At 53.0% G+C, this 13,639-nt stretch overlaps 1 protein-coding gene across 1 annotated transcript in view; it reads right to left on the minus strand.

Moving 5' to 3' along the window:
* Positions 1–2,048: 2,048 nt before the first annotated feature.
* Positions 2,049–13,639, minus strand: part of SGSM1 (small G protein signaling modulator 1) — a 59,555-nt gene continuing 47,964 nt past the window's right edge. Inside the window, exons 21-25 of the mRNA XM_014944822.1 lie at positions 5,571–5,653; positions 5,116–5,225; positions 4,733–4,829; positions 4,235–4,402; positions 2,049–3,511 (exon numbers count right to left, since the gene is read on the minus strand). Coding sequence (XP_014800308.1) covers positions 3,423–3,511; positions 4,235–4,402; positions 4,733–4,829; positions 5,116–5,225; positions 5,571–5,653 — 547 coding nt within the window. The 3' untranslated portion in view covers positions 2,049–3,422. The remainder of the gene's footprint in view (positions 3,512–4,234; positions 4,403–4,732; positions 4,830–5,115; positions 5,226–5,570; positions 5,654–13,639) is intronic.

The following is a 13,639-nucleotide window of genomic DNA, read 5'->3' on the forward strand; positions in this document are numbered from 1 at the left end:
AGGGGGTGTCCCAGAGGGGTCAGCAGGAGCACAGCTCCCACTGCAGCTTCTGGTAAGATGCTCAAAACCAAACTGGGACCACACATCACATCCTGTCTGTGACCTCCCCGGCTGCTGTCCTGCCTGCTCCCATGCCGGCAGGGTGGGCAGCCAGGGAACAGCACCCTCCACCAGCACAGGGCCTGGAAATGGTTCAGGTCTCGTGTCTCAGGTCTGCAGGGGAACACAAAGCTGCACCTCCACGTTCAGACTCGACTTCTCACAAGAATATTCAGGAGTAGATGGTTTTCACTGACTTTTCTATGAATTTACAGCGGTGCATGGGACACACTGCCCTCAACAGAGCTCCTCTGGATGGGCACTGGCAAGAAGAGCAGATCAGCTCCTCTGTGCAGGACATGGAATACTCCCTTCCTAATAAAAAGATACCATCAGCTGCATAGGAGAATCACTTTAGTCCCAATTTAAATGACACACCATACTCTTTGGACTATCCAACTTCTTTGCAACCCACACCAAGCCTCGACTCTGCAACTGCTCTTGCCCAAACTCATCCCAGGGCAGGCACCAAACCCTGCACCAAACCTCCAGCAGACCTCTGCTCCTGACAGCTCTACTCGGCACCAGAGCTGGAACAAAGCCTTTTCTTAATGAAGTTTTTTCCCTCCTTTTCCAGTTCCAGTCAGAACTAAACTCAATCCAAGCAGAGGGCACGGTGGGGGTTCTGCTCTGAGCCTCCCGTGGCCCAGAACAACTCTCACAGGAGAGGGACAGTGACAGATTGGCACATCATGGAATAGGTGCTATAGAAACCACACAGTTCTCAGAAGCAAAAGATTTCTTCTCCCTCCCTCCCCCCCCCTCAAAAAAATAACCCACTTAATTCACATATTTTCTCTCTATACTGTATATATATATTATATATAGACACAATTTTCTGGTAAACATTTACAAGATATTTTAAAGACCATTGAAAAGATATATCTCCATTTGCATAACAACACACACTCACATACTTCAGTTATACAAGGACACACAGTAATGTACAATCAATAAATAAATACTTCTTTTTTTCCCCCCCCAGAAGTTATTCAAAAAACACTGCTATTGAGCGGCCCAAAGACACTCTCAGTTAATACAGACAGCAAATATTGTGCAGAATCTCTTGGCTGTTTTTGCTTAAAAAAAAAACCAAGAAAAGAAAAACAGAAGCTTGAAAGATAAAGTGTCAGCGAACGTTGCTTGGTAAGACTGTCTTCCAGTTGACCTATGGGTTCCTGTCCCTCGGAAAGGGGAGGACAGAGCATCACAGAAGGTGACACGGGCAGACTGTCACCTGTCCTGGGACCTGGAGGGGACAGGAACAGCCTGCCAGGGAGGGCAGATCTGAAACTCAAGCGCCTTTTGTCTCCTGTGTTCCTACAGACCAAGTCCTCTTTGGAGATTTGAGGCAGAAAATCACTTCAGAGGATTTCCTACACCCTTGGGTTGGATTTGCCTGTCGGGATGATGAGAAATGAAAGGCTCCCCGTGGCTCTCACCCCCAGTTCTCTTCCCCAAAGGGTTCAGCACCCACTGCTGTTCCCCATTTTTTTTTGGCTGCAACCTCCAGGTCCCAGGACTGCAGAAAGACAAACTGATCTCCTCAAAAAACCACAAACCGCTTCACCGCACTCTGCAGAACTTTCCTGGAGCAGCAGTTTTCTCTTCCACAGCTTTACATCTGCCTTTTTTTTTTTCCTGCAAGCAACATCTGACACACGCCACAAGTAACTGCAAACCACAGTCAGCACAGACGGATGTTCCACAGAAGAAGGGAAGGGCCCCTTTTCCCTTCTGGCGAGCAGCGCTCCGACAGCAAGAGAAGAGCAGGGCCTTATCTTGCAGAGGGGAGGAGGAGGGCACACACACACACACATCACACATCGCATGGAGGGGGGAACACAAATTTTTGCAGCAAAACTTGAGAGAAATTACCCTTATAGAGAGCTACAACCCAGCATCTTCCCTGCTGCTGAGAGCACACATTCACCGCAGCCTTCTGTGGCCAGGACAAAGTCCTCCCCGGCGGAACCAGAGCTACCAACAACCTACACCTCTCTTTTTCCCCATTTTTTTTTTTTTTTTACCTGAGTTGAAAAATGAATCCAAACCCTCAGCAGCAGAGCCATCAGCTCTCACGCCGGTCGCGCTGGAGAGGCACTTCATGCAGTGTGCTCCAGGGGCTGCCAGGCTGGAGAGCCACTGCAGGAAAAGCGGCCACAGAAGTGCATCTTCCAAAAGCAAAGACCACTCGGGGACCTTGGGCTATTTTCCTCTTCACAGGAGTGTGAAAGAAGCCCACCAAGATCTAACCAGAGACTTTCAGTGGACTTAGGGGGCTTTCGCAGCCAGCCCCAGAAGCACACAGAAAATCTGCAGGCACCAAGGGGATGGTTTGCACTGTCTAGGCTTTGAGAAGCTGGTCTTTTAATTAACAGAGGAAGAGATAGGCACCTTCAGAGGGAAAGTCAGGAGCTCTGACTTGCCTTCCGAGGAGCTCTGCCCTAACGGGGGTCGAAGAGGAACAACGGGGAGACCAGACTCCTACCACAAGCAGCCAGAGTAAGGCAGGTAAGAAAACCTCAAGTCTAGAGTTCCCAGAGGAGGTTCAGATCAGATTTTCCAGTGTTCAGAGAGCATTACACAGGCTGGATTTTGAAAGAAAAAACCCGATGCTGATTTGGGAGCTCTTCTGAAAATCCATCCAGAGACGAAACTCTCGTGTGCTCAGATATCATAGTAACAAACAACATAAAAATCCCAGGGAGAGAACACAGCCCTAAAAAAAAAATAAAATACTACTAACGGGGATGCTACGCATCAAGGGACAAGATCAGAAGAATTTCTGTGATCAAAGCCCCTCTCTGTTACTGGCAGAACCTCATGTTAGTAAGAAACTGAGCATGGCAGCATCCCTGTCTTGTCCAGGCTTGCAGGGCTGGCTGGCTTCCCCGGGCCACGGGGTGACGACTGGCCAAGGAACCAGCTTTTATTTCCTCACAACAACAAGGGCTGTGGAGCCCGAGCTCAGACCTGGGATGCTGGCAACAGCCTCAGCAGCTGTGGTGGGAACCACCACGCTTGCTGCCCTTCTGCTGCCACTGCCTGGGTCCTGCTTCCAAAGCCAGGCCTTAGCAATAAAACACAATTGTACAGATCTTTGGTTAAGTCACTGAAAAAGGCCGCGAAGATCTGAGCCGGGGCCCCTGGACCTAACACTGAACACTTGGAGAGCTAAGGGTACTTCCAGTTCAGACAGCAGCCTGTGTCCAACTACCTTGTTTCCACAGGTGTGGCACTTGGAGAGAAAGGAGAAGGGGAGGAAGCATTGAAGGGGAGTCCCGGCTCTTTGTCTGGATGCCTCATCTTCCTCACGTCCTTCATTTGTTCTCGATCAGAGTCTGGACTTTATAGACAAGGTCCCGAGCCAGCTTCAGGATCTGCTTGGTGTTGTGCCTCTCAGCCATTTCTGGAAGACAGACAGAAGGAAGCCACAAGGAGGTTAGACCTGAGGAACCCGGGTGTCTCAAGGAGACCCCCATCCTCACAGCTCTGGGCTTCTCAGCCAAGCTCCAGGCAGGAGCTGAAGCTGCAAATTCCTCCCAGAGTTCCCAAGCACCATCTTCAGAGACACCTGACTCTGAAGAGCCATCATTAACCAGCTCATCCCAGGCTGATTACAGCCAGCAGGAAGCACAACCTACGCTCACAGCTCCCTTCAAGCATGGCAAGGTGGGCTGATGCCAAGGATGGTGGTGGGGTGGCTCCCCTCAGGCCAGACCCCCTCAGGGCCTGATGGTGTGAGACAAGGGGTCTCTTCACCACTGTGTTCCAAGCACCAGCATCGCACAACCATACTCTGCCCTGTTTGTGCTAAACATTTACCAGTGTAGCCCAGCCATGACTGGTTGTGCTCACAGCTCCCTTCGAGCACGGCAAGGTGGGCTGATGCCAAGGATGGTGGTGGGGTGGCTCCCCTCAGGCCAGACCCCCTCAGGGCCTGATGGTGTGAGACAAGGGGTCTCTTCACCACTGTGTTCCAAGCACCAGCATCGCACAACCATACTCTGCCCTGTTTGTGCTAAACATTTACCAGTGTAGCCCAGCCATGACTGGTTGCAGTCACACAGAGGTGTGCTGCTGAGATCCAAACAGCTGCCACAAATTCAGCCCAAGAGAACACCAACCGTACCGTTGAAAAACTTAATGATGTCTGTAAAATCCATGTTGTTCTCCAAGATTATGTCCCGGTACATTTCCACCAAAGCCAGGGCTATGAAGAGCACGTAGTGCGCAGAGGAAACGTGTGCAGCTGCCCAGATGGTCTCCCAGACAGCAAACACATCATCATACACCAGCTCTGGGAAGAGAGGAAGAAGCAGTTGCACCACCAGCCACGGGTTTACAATCAACCCGACTCACAGGCTTCACAGCAGCACCGGGGAGACACGCCGGGTGGTTCCTCCCCACAAGAACCTGTTCCAGTTGGAAGCAATAAGTCAGTCATCCGCAGACACAACTATTCTGGCCTGCAGCAGGTGGCACAGGCGTCAGCACACAAACCCGCTGGAGGTTCACCAGCAGCTCTGGAACAACAGGTTCTCTCTCTAGACAGAAAAGTCAACCACAAATCGACCAGGGAAGAGCAAAATGGGAATACATGAGAAAGAGTTCAAACAACTGCACACACCTCTCTTGAAGTCCAGGAGAAACCATCGGTAGCAGAAGTAGAAATGAGTGTAGTCACCATTCTGGTGCATCAACTCAAAGAGCTCAGAGTCCAGAATCTGCCAAGAGAAGCAAAAGGAAACTCATCGGTGCACACGAGAGGCCCCAACCCTCCCTCTGCCTGCCTTGCCCCATTCCTGCTGCTCTCCTACTGCACCACAACATCTCCCACCCAGCTTCTCCCTCCTCTCCAACCCTGGCACGTGTTACTCCCAGGCTGTCTTTACAGCCCCCTGGTTCTCCCTCCTGCTTCCCACCACTGAAATCTCCTCTCGGTCCCTCCAGGGTCCCAAGAACAGTTTTCCTTCCCTGGTTCGAAAGGCTACTGGGCCATGATCTCCATACCTGGATCAGGGATCTCATGTTGGCAAAGTGGGTGTCCATGGCTCCCCCGTGGGGGAAGTTCTGATTCATCCTCTTCATCAGCTCGGTGAAACAGCTGAAGGCCAGAGCCTCTGTGGAGGGTGGAGAGTGGAGAGATGGTCACTGCTTGGCTGCACAGACACTCCTGCCCCCTCATCACCACATCCCACCATCTACCCACAGCAGGAACATCCCTCCCTGCTCCACACACACCATCAGGGACTGGCTTTGGAAAGACAGCTCCTGCTCCAAAAAGTACCTGTTGTCCACAGATTGGGTCTACTGGGAGTCAAGGATAAACGGGATGGTGCCACCAGCTGCTCCACACCTCCGAGCGTGGGACCCTCCCGCTGCAAAGGGCCACCACCGGCCCAGCAGATCCCACCACGTGCTCCCAACAACGGGATGGGGAAAGCAGAGCAGAACCACCTACTCACCGTCATCCAGGATGACCAGGAGAGGGGCCAGCAGGTCACACATCCCCTGCACGTAGCCGATCTCAATGTGCTGCCAGATGTAGCTGCAGGAGAGAGAGAGCAACGTGAGAAGTTCTCAGGAGCCACGTTGAGTGTCACAGCCTGTCACCTCGCTTGCCCATGCCCTGCCTCCCTTCCCAGGACCAGCAGGCAGGGGAAAAAAAATAAGACCTGTTTATTCTGTCAAGCCTGTAGCTCCGTTCTTCCTGTCAATGATTAAGTTTCTGTGGGGACTTTTAAATAAATCACACATGGCACAGCCCTGGATCGACACCCTGCGATGGCCACGGCCATCGCAGGGTGTCGATCCAGGGCTGTGCCATGGTTTTTTGCATGGAAAAATAAAAAAAAAAGGGCTCTCTCTGCCCAATACCATCCCCCCTGCTTCGCCTCCCTGAACCCGGCATCCCAGGAAGCACCCAAGCCTGCAGAGATATCTTCCCATATTAGGTAACAAGTCAAAATTGTGGTCGGAAAGGACACGGATCCACTGCTGGCACAAAAGGGAACAATCTTTTCTACCCAACCCCACTAGTTTTCAAAAAAAAAAAAAAAAGATCTGCTGTATCAGAGGTCTCATCTCCGCAGATATCTCCGACTCTGGCTGTCAGATAAAGCGATGGCTCTAATGAAATAGCAGCTTCTCCTCATATTTGCAAGATGAGTAATAATATTTTTTAGTCTTCGCTGCCCCTGAAGCAGCCACCAGCTGCTGAGCTGGAGCTGATTTGAGGTGGGGAATGTCACACAGCAACCTCTTAGTCACAGGGACCAAGCAAAGAGAATGAGAAACGCGCCCAGGTATCGCTGTCTCCTGGGTAGGCACTAACCACCAGGTCGCTTCAGGCACTTCCTCATTAGCACCACAGCTCCGCGGGCTCATCCTCATTAAATTATTTTCCAGACATTAGCCAGGGAGCAGGTGGGCTGTGCTGGGTTCAGACCACGAGGCAGCTTGACTGGGCAGCCCCAGGGAACCCTTTGCTTTGGCCAATGACTCAGACACAAGGTAGTCACGGGGCAGAGCAGCACAAGGCAGGATGGCTGGACCCCTGACTGTAGCCCCACAGCTCTGGGATCATAGAACGGTTTGGGTTGGAAGGGACCTTAAAGATCATCCAGTTCCAACCCCCCTGCCCTGGGCAGGGACACCTCCCACCACACCAGGTTGCTCCAAGCCCCCTCCAACCTGGCCTTGAACCCCTCCAGGGATGGGGCAGCCACAGCTTCTTTGTGCTACCTGGGCCAGGCTCTCACCACCCTCACAGCAAAGAGTTTCTTCCTAATATCTCATCTAAACCCCCACTCTTTCAGTTTAAAACCATTACCCCTCGTCCTGTCGCTCCCTTCCCTGATCCAGAGTCCCCATCTCTCCTGTAGCCCCTTTAGGGACTGCAAGAGGCTTTAGGGTCTCCCCAGAGCCTTCTCTTCTCCAGGCTGCCCACTCCAACTCTCAGCCTGTCCTCACAGCAGAGGAGCTCCAGCCCTCTCATCATCTCCATGGCCTCCTCCAGACCTTCTCCAACAGGTCCATATCCTTCTTATGCTGAGGACTCCAAAGCTGGACACAGAACCCCCCCAAAGTGGGGTCTCACCAGAGCAGAGGGACTGAATCCCCTCCCTCGCCCTGCTGGCCACGATGATGATGGGACTTGGGGGAGGAAGTCAAGGAGGTGAAACTCAGTAACCAGAGCAAAGTTTGAGGTTCCAGCCTCAAGGTAAATTCAGGAAAACCAACCACCAGTGTCAGGAGCCTGCTCCCGTGGCAGGGACGGCCCCCACCCTCACCCCCATGGCTCCCACCTGCACATGATGTTGCGGAGTTTCTCCAGGTTGGCAGGGGTGAAGTACCAGTAGTTGCGGTCACACCGCTGCACGTCCTTCTCAATGCGGTGCAGGTTCACCGTGTACATGTCCAGTAGCTCTGGCTGCCCAAAACAAAAGCAAAGTTGTTTTGTTTTCAAATAAAAACCAAAAAGAAAGTTGCAAGGGCAATGGAGTGACAGGGCAGAGTTTAGGTGGAAGGTGGAGAGCCCCTGTAGCCCTTGGAGAACAAGTCTTAGGAGGAGAGGCTGAGGGAGCTGGGGGTGTTCAGCCTGGAGAAAAGGAGGCTGAGGGGAGACCTTCTTGCTCTCTACAACTCCATGAAAGGGAGGTGTAGAAAGATGAGGATTGGTCTCTTCTTCCGAGCCACAGGACAAGAGGAAACGGCCTCAAGTTGCACCATGGGAGGTTCAGATTGGATATTGGGAAAAATGTTTACACTGAAAGTGTTATTAAGCCTTGGAATGGGCTGCCCAGGGAAGTGGCTGAGGCACCACCCCTGATGGTATTTAAAAGATGGGTTGACATAGAGCTTAGAGTGATGTTTAGTGATGGTTTTTGTCAGTATTAGGTTGATGGTCAGACTCCATGATCTGAAAGGTCCCTTCCAACCCAGATGATTCTATGATTCTGTGTACACACAGCTGCAGGATTAGCACAGCACAAACACAGGTAAGTAGTGAAGCCCCCAGGAGGAACCCACTCAGCAAAGAAGTCCATACTTACAGAGTAGGTGACACCCGTGGAGGAGACAGTAGATGCTTCACCGTTGGCCAGATCAGCTACAGCCAGAGAATCCAGCTGTGGGTACAAGCTCTCCATCTCTGGCTCCTCAGAGAGGTTCCCTTCACTCTCCACCAAGCTTTGCTTTTCAGCTTCACTGTCTGCCCAGCTCTCAACCACGGTCAGGGCCACCGCGTCACGGTCACGCAGGACCCCTGCCGAGCTCTCACCCACAGGAACAAAGTCCACACTTCCATTGGTGGGAAATTCCCCTTCCAGGCTGTCTTGCCCCTCCAGCTTCTCCTCCTGTTGGGCACCATCCTGTGGGGCTGGCACATCGGACCCACCAGCCTTTCCCTGAGAGCTGGCCGAGGATTTGTTGGTTTCCAGGGCACTGTCCTCGTTGCTGAAGCTGCGCTCGGAGAATCCCGAGGCGATGGAGAAGTTCTGGGAAGAAGGGTGGCCAGAATCAGGGGAACACGTGCCGTTGGGAACCGTCCCGTTAGGGATCTTGCTTGGTTTGCCATCTTCCAGCTGAGCATCTCCTTCAGTCTGTTCCACTTCGTCAACGGATTCAAACACCTGCAGAGCACGAGGAGAAGGACATGTGAGAGTGAGCAAACCGTTGGGAACGCGGGCATTATGTCCCCAAGAGCTGCATTCAGCAGTTTTACTGCTGAATGCAGCTCTTGGGGACATAATGCCCGTGTTCCCAACGGTGGGGAGGGAGGAAGATCTCTAGATGTGCACAGCTCACTAAAGGAACCAGTGGAAGAAAGCCTGGAGGACTTAAGGGCATGGTTGTGGCTCCACACCTTTGCTATAATGAGAAGACAACTTCAGCCTGGGCATCTAGCTCTCTGTCCCAGTTTAACCAGACTCTCGGGAGGAATTTCTGGGCACAGCTTTCAGCCCTTAGGTTCCTCCCTGCCTGGATTTGGGCAGGTCAGTGCTCGGTCATTTGCACAACTCGGAGCCCACAGTCCCTGCTCCAAAGGGCTCCGCTTTATTCAGCGTAATATGTCAGGCAGAACGTCATTTAAACAGGTTGGTTAAACACATGGTTACGAACATACGGAACAGCCAAGGGCCCTCAAGTGTGAAGGCCACCATGGGGGTTGGTCCTTCAAGCCTGGGCAGAGCCAAACACCACCAAGCAGTGGGAAGTTCTGACCTTAGTGGCTCCAGAGGCAGGTTTGTGAGTTATTTACCTCCAAATACTGCTTCTGTTTGCCAGAAATCATGATGGTTATTGACTAGTGATCAGCCCAAGCCCAGGCAGAGCTGTCAGGGGGTCTGAATGAGCAAGAGGGGACAAGGTGCTGCCACCCACCTGTGTGCTGGAGCTGGAGTCGCTCTGCAGCCGGGCGTGATTCTGGCGGCCAGAGCTGCAGCTCTGAGAAGACTGCAAGAGAGAGGGAAAAGGCCAGTGAAAAGGCAAAAAGCGTGATGTCTGGAGTCACAGGGGGAGGCTCAAGCCACACTACCAGAGGTGGACACATCTGCATGTAAGGAACACGCAGGAAACGCATCCAATAAATTCTCCTATTTGACCCATGAAAGACCTTCACACGACATCAGCTCTGCCCGGCGGATTTGTCACACAGCACAGACCCTGCCTCAGCCTGCCCCTGACATTTACTGCTGGAGAAGATGACAAAAAACAAAAGTCCCGAGCCAATCCGTTTGTTCAAACACTGTGTGTTTGGGGCTGAAAGGAACTGCTTTCTTCTGGCCTCCAGAGAGGTCACGCTGTCTCCCTGGAGTGCAAATTTCTACAAATCTCTGTCCTAATTTGGCAGCAATGTGGCTCACCCCATCTTAGTTTACATAAACGATGAAGTCACAGGCTATAAAACAATCCCTCCGAGCATATTAATGCTTCTTCCTTTTCTTACAGGACAAATATTGATGTTTTCAGCCAGCCTCGGCTGAGGCAGCCCCTCCAAAAGTCAACAGCACCCTTTTCTGGCTTCCAGCTGAAGCACAGAAGGAAGCCTCGGGCTTTGGATCTACCAGAGCTCAGGGCTCTGCCTGGTGGGATCCCTCTGAGCAATTGAGGCTTTGTCTAAGAGAGAGTCCTCCCCGTTATCTGAGCCACCCCCAGACCAGGCTCGGAGCAGCGCTGGAGCCTGCAGCTGCTCCAGCTGCAGGGAGCTGGGATGCACAGAGCATTGCAATGATATCACACACAAACAATAGGGTTTTAAGAAATCACGGCATTTTGGGAACGGCAGCAGGAGTTGTCCCCACCCTCGTATTGTGGGGTGTTCCCTGGGCAGGGCTCCGATGGGGAGAGGAAGGGCGACAGTTTTCCTCCATTACCATGGGAGCATTTTATAACAGGAAATCTCAGGTTGGGATGGGAAAAGGGTGAAATTTGCTTGTATTCACTCCTCCAGCTCCCCTCCCAGCCCACGTTCCCAGAAGGGGACACAAAAGAACCACCACGGTGCAGATGCTGTGGGGATGGGAACGATTCATGGGGCTCTGATGGTGCAGCCCCCTCTGCTCCTGTGTCACCAGGACCCCACTTCAGACTTGCCTTCCCTCATCTCTCCCTCTCACGGAGCCTGCACGGCTGGGGCTGAGCTCATCTCTTTCCAAAAACATCCCCAGAGGAAACCAGACAATGTCTCCAGGGAAGCACCTACCAGGCCCTTTTCAGCTTGGCCTCCATCCACCACCGGTGAACCCAGCACCACTCGCTCTGCTGCGCCGGGCTCTTCTCCTCCAGGAAAAAAATCCCACACAGAAACACTCCCCCGGACTCTGTTCCCAGGACTGCCTTTCCTCAAACAGGCTTTTCCCTCCACACCCTTTGGTTTGGGCTTTGGATCTAACTCCTCACCGCACTGCTAAAAGGCAGTCCCATGGAGCTGGATGCTGGGACACGGTGTACTGAGGCTGCCCTGAGCCCCACCAGCTCCTTCACAGCCTGTCCTAGAGCCACCCCACTCCTCCTGCCCCCAGGCAGCAGCCCAAGCTGCTTCTGTGCTGAGCAGCTGATGAAAGAGGGAGCCAGGAAGCCCACTGACCTGCTTCACAACCCCTCAGTGCCAAAAAGAGTCTTCCTCCCTCCTCCTGTTTCTACACTGACTTCCAGGGAGCTAATCCTGATGTGCCCCAAAGGTGGAAATCAGGTAACGAATATCTGCTGCTCTCCAAAAGTACCCACAAGGAATGTTTCACAGGACTGGTGAGAGTGTCTGGATTTGGACACACAGCTCTGGGGTCTGGCTGCCCCCCTCCACCCTATGCCAGGACCCCCCATCCTCTCCCTGGCATTCAGGCCTTCTGTGCCCAGCACCCTCACCCAGGGTCACGGATGCAGAGGTGTTCAGTGCCGCTGTGGCTACAAGAATCAAAGCAAATTTGTTAAAACTTCAATTGATCACTCAGGCTGCAGACCAAAACCTCTCAGTCAGTGCAGGATGGAAACTGGGGTCATACTGAATGAGATAGTGCAGGAGACACCCGCTCCTCCCACTAAACACTCTTGAAAAACAGGTAAGAAAGCTCCAATCCTGACTTTCCCAGGTTACAGTGAGTAACGAAGCGCAGAGGCAGGCAGAGGTCAGGGCAGGAGGGTGAACAAGAACCCTATCTCCATCCCTCCCTGTAGCACAAGCCAACAGGGAGCCTGGGTGGTCCCAGCCCTCCCACCCTCACCTCGTTGCTGATGGTGGAATCCCTGTGCATCATCCTCTGGATGTGGGAATCCAGGCTGGCCCCTGAGGAGCACTTGGCCAGAGCTGCTGCGTGTGACTCCTTCTCTCGCTGGCGGACGATGGCCTCGCAGCCCAGCCACTCGGCCATGGTGTGCTCGTAGCAGGTACGGATCTGGTCATCAGCCTGAGCATTTGGAGACAGAGAGAGTCTTTGAACAGATGCCCCTAAAACAGCCCAAAAATAGGTGCCTCCTCCATCCCCCAAACAGCCCTGCACAGACAAGTTAAGTGTATGCTTGTGTTAACTATGGCCAGATGAGACAAAGTCACCCATCTCCAGCACAGTGACAACCAGAGACTGATCAACAAAACCTCTCAAAAATTGGGATAGAAAAATGACCATCCATCTCCCTCCTGCCTTCCAGAGGTGCACAGGGCACCAAACAGGAACAACCAGCAGCTTGGTCCTATCAATTCCTGCTTATCCGAGTCTTCCTCCCACCTCCTGTCTACAGCCACAGCACAAAGGGGACACAACACCCGGTGGGTGCACAGGATGGACTCTGGCATAGACACTTCAAGGGGTGAAATACCCAGGGCCCACCAGTGCGATGCCCCAGGCTGCTGTGCTGGCAGCACACCCACACCAACCTCTTTCCTTTCCGCCTCCGTCATCCCAAACTGATAATGGCCCAAAAGGAAGGGCCAGACAGCCTTCCTGATCTCGTGCTGGATCCCACCATAGTAGATCAGCCGCAGCAGCTCCTGGTCCTCATAAGTCTGTAGGAAGAGCTTCAAGTCAGTGCACAGATGCAGCCAGGGCCAGAGACCATCAGCAAGGGCAACCCCAGCCTGGCCATGCCACCTTTGAGGATCCAAAGTGCTGCCCAGACACTGACCACCTACAAACTCACTGCCCATCCACTGCAGATGATCTCTCAGGTCTCTGCTCGGGCTTAAGTAGAGTCAGAGGCCACTGCGGGTGGACATTTTGGGAAATACAGGCTCACCACAGCCAGAAAGTGGCCCACCAAAGTCACCCAAGGCCACTGCTCTGCCTCTGAGCACTGTCAGGATGACAGGACTGTGGCACTGGCCACAGCTATCCCACCGTAACGGTGTGCCTGGACCCCCCTCCAGACCACAGCACTCAGGGTGAAAGACACAGGCTCTGAATAGAAGAGGTTAAGGAGAGCAACCTTCATTCCCTGGCTTCCACGTATCAAGGATTAGGATTCCCCTGGGCTCTGTGCAGCCTGGGACAAGCTCTCTGACTTCTCAGGGAACTTCTCCATGTGCTTTACCTTACCATGCTAGAACTGCTTAAGTGGCACTGCCCTGGACGTCACAAGCCCACCACAACTGGCACGTCCCAACACCAGCGGCCCTACCGTGCTGTCCTGCAGGTATCTCTGCCATATGTCCACAGTCAGTCCCGAGCTGGCGCTGCAGGGCACATCTGGAGACACGATGTTGTGGTTAACCAGGGCCGAGAGGTGGGTTCGCACCGTGGAGAGGTGTCTGCAATAGGCCAGCCCTGCATCAGGCAGAAGCAAACATTCAGCTGGGCAACTTGGGGAGCCATGAGGATGAAGCACAGGAGAAAGCTCTGATGAATCTGGTCCCTGAACGAGATCCTCTGAAGCCACACTCAGCAGCAAGGCAGGGAGTCTATTGGGACAGGTCATATCTCATCCTCTTGTACCACCAGCACTGCTGCTCAAGTCCAGGGATGAAAGTTCAAACATTTGCTCCCAATCCTGAGCGCATCTACATAGGGCCCTGCATGCAACAAACTGGTCCCAGTAGCCT

Source organism: Calidris pugnax, unplaced genomic scaffold (genome assembly GCF_001431845.1).
Source record: "Calidris pugnax isolate Ruff unplaced genomic scaffold, ASM143184v1 scaffold139, whole genome shotgun sequence".
In the NCBI taxonomy this organism is placed as follows: Eukaryota; Metazoa; Chordata; class Aves; order Charadriiformes; family Scolopacidae; genus Calidris; species Calidris pugnax.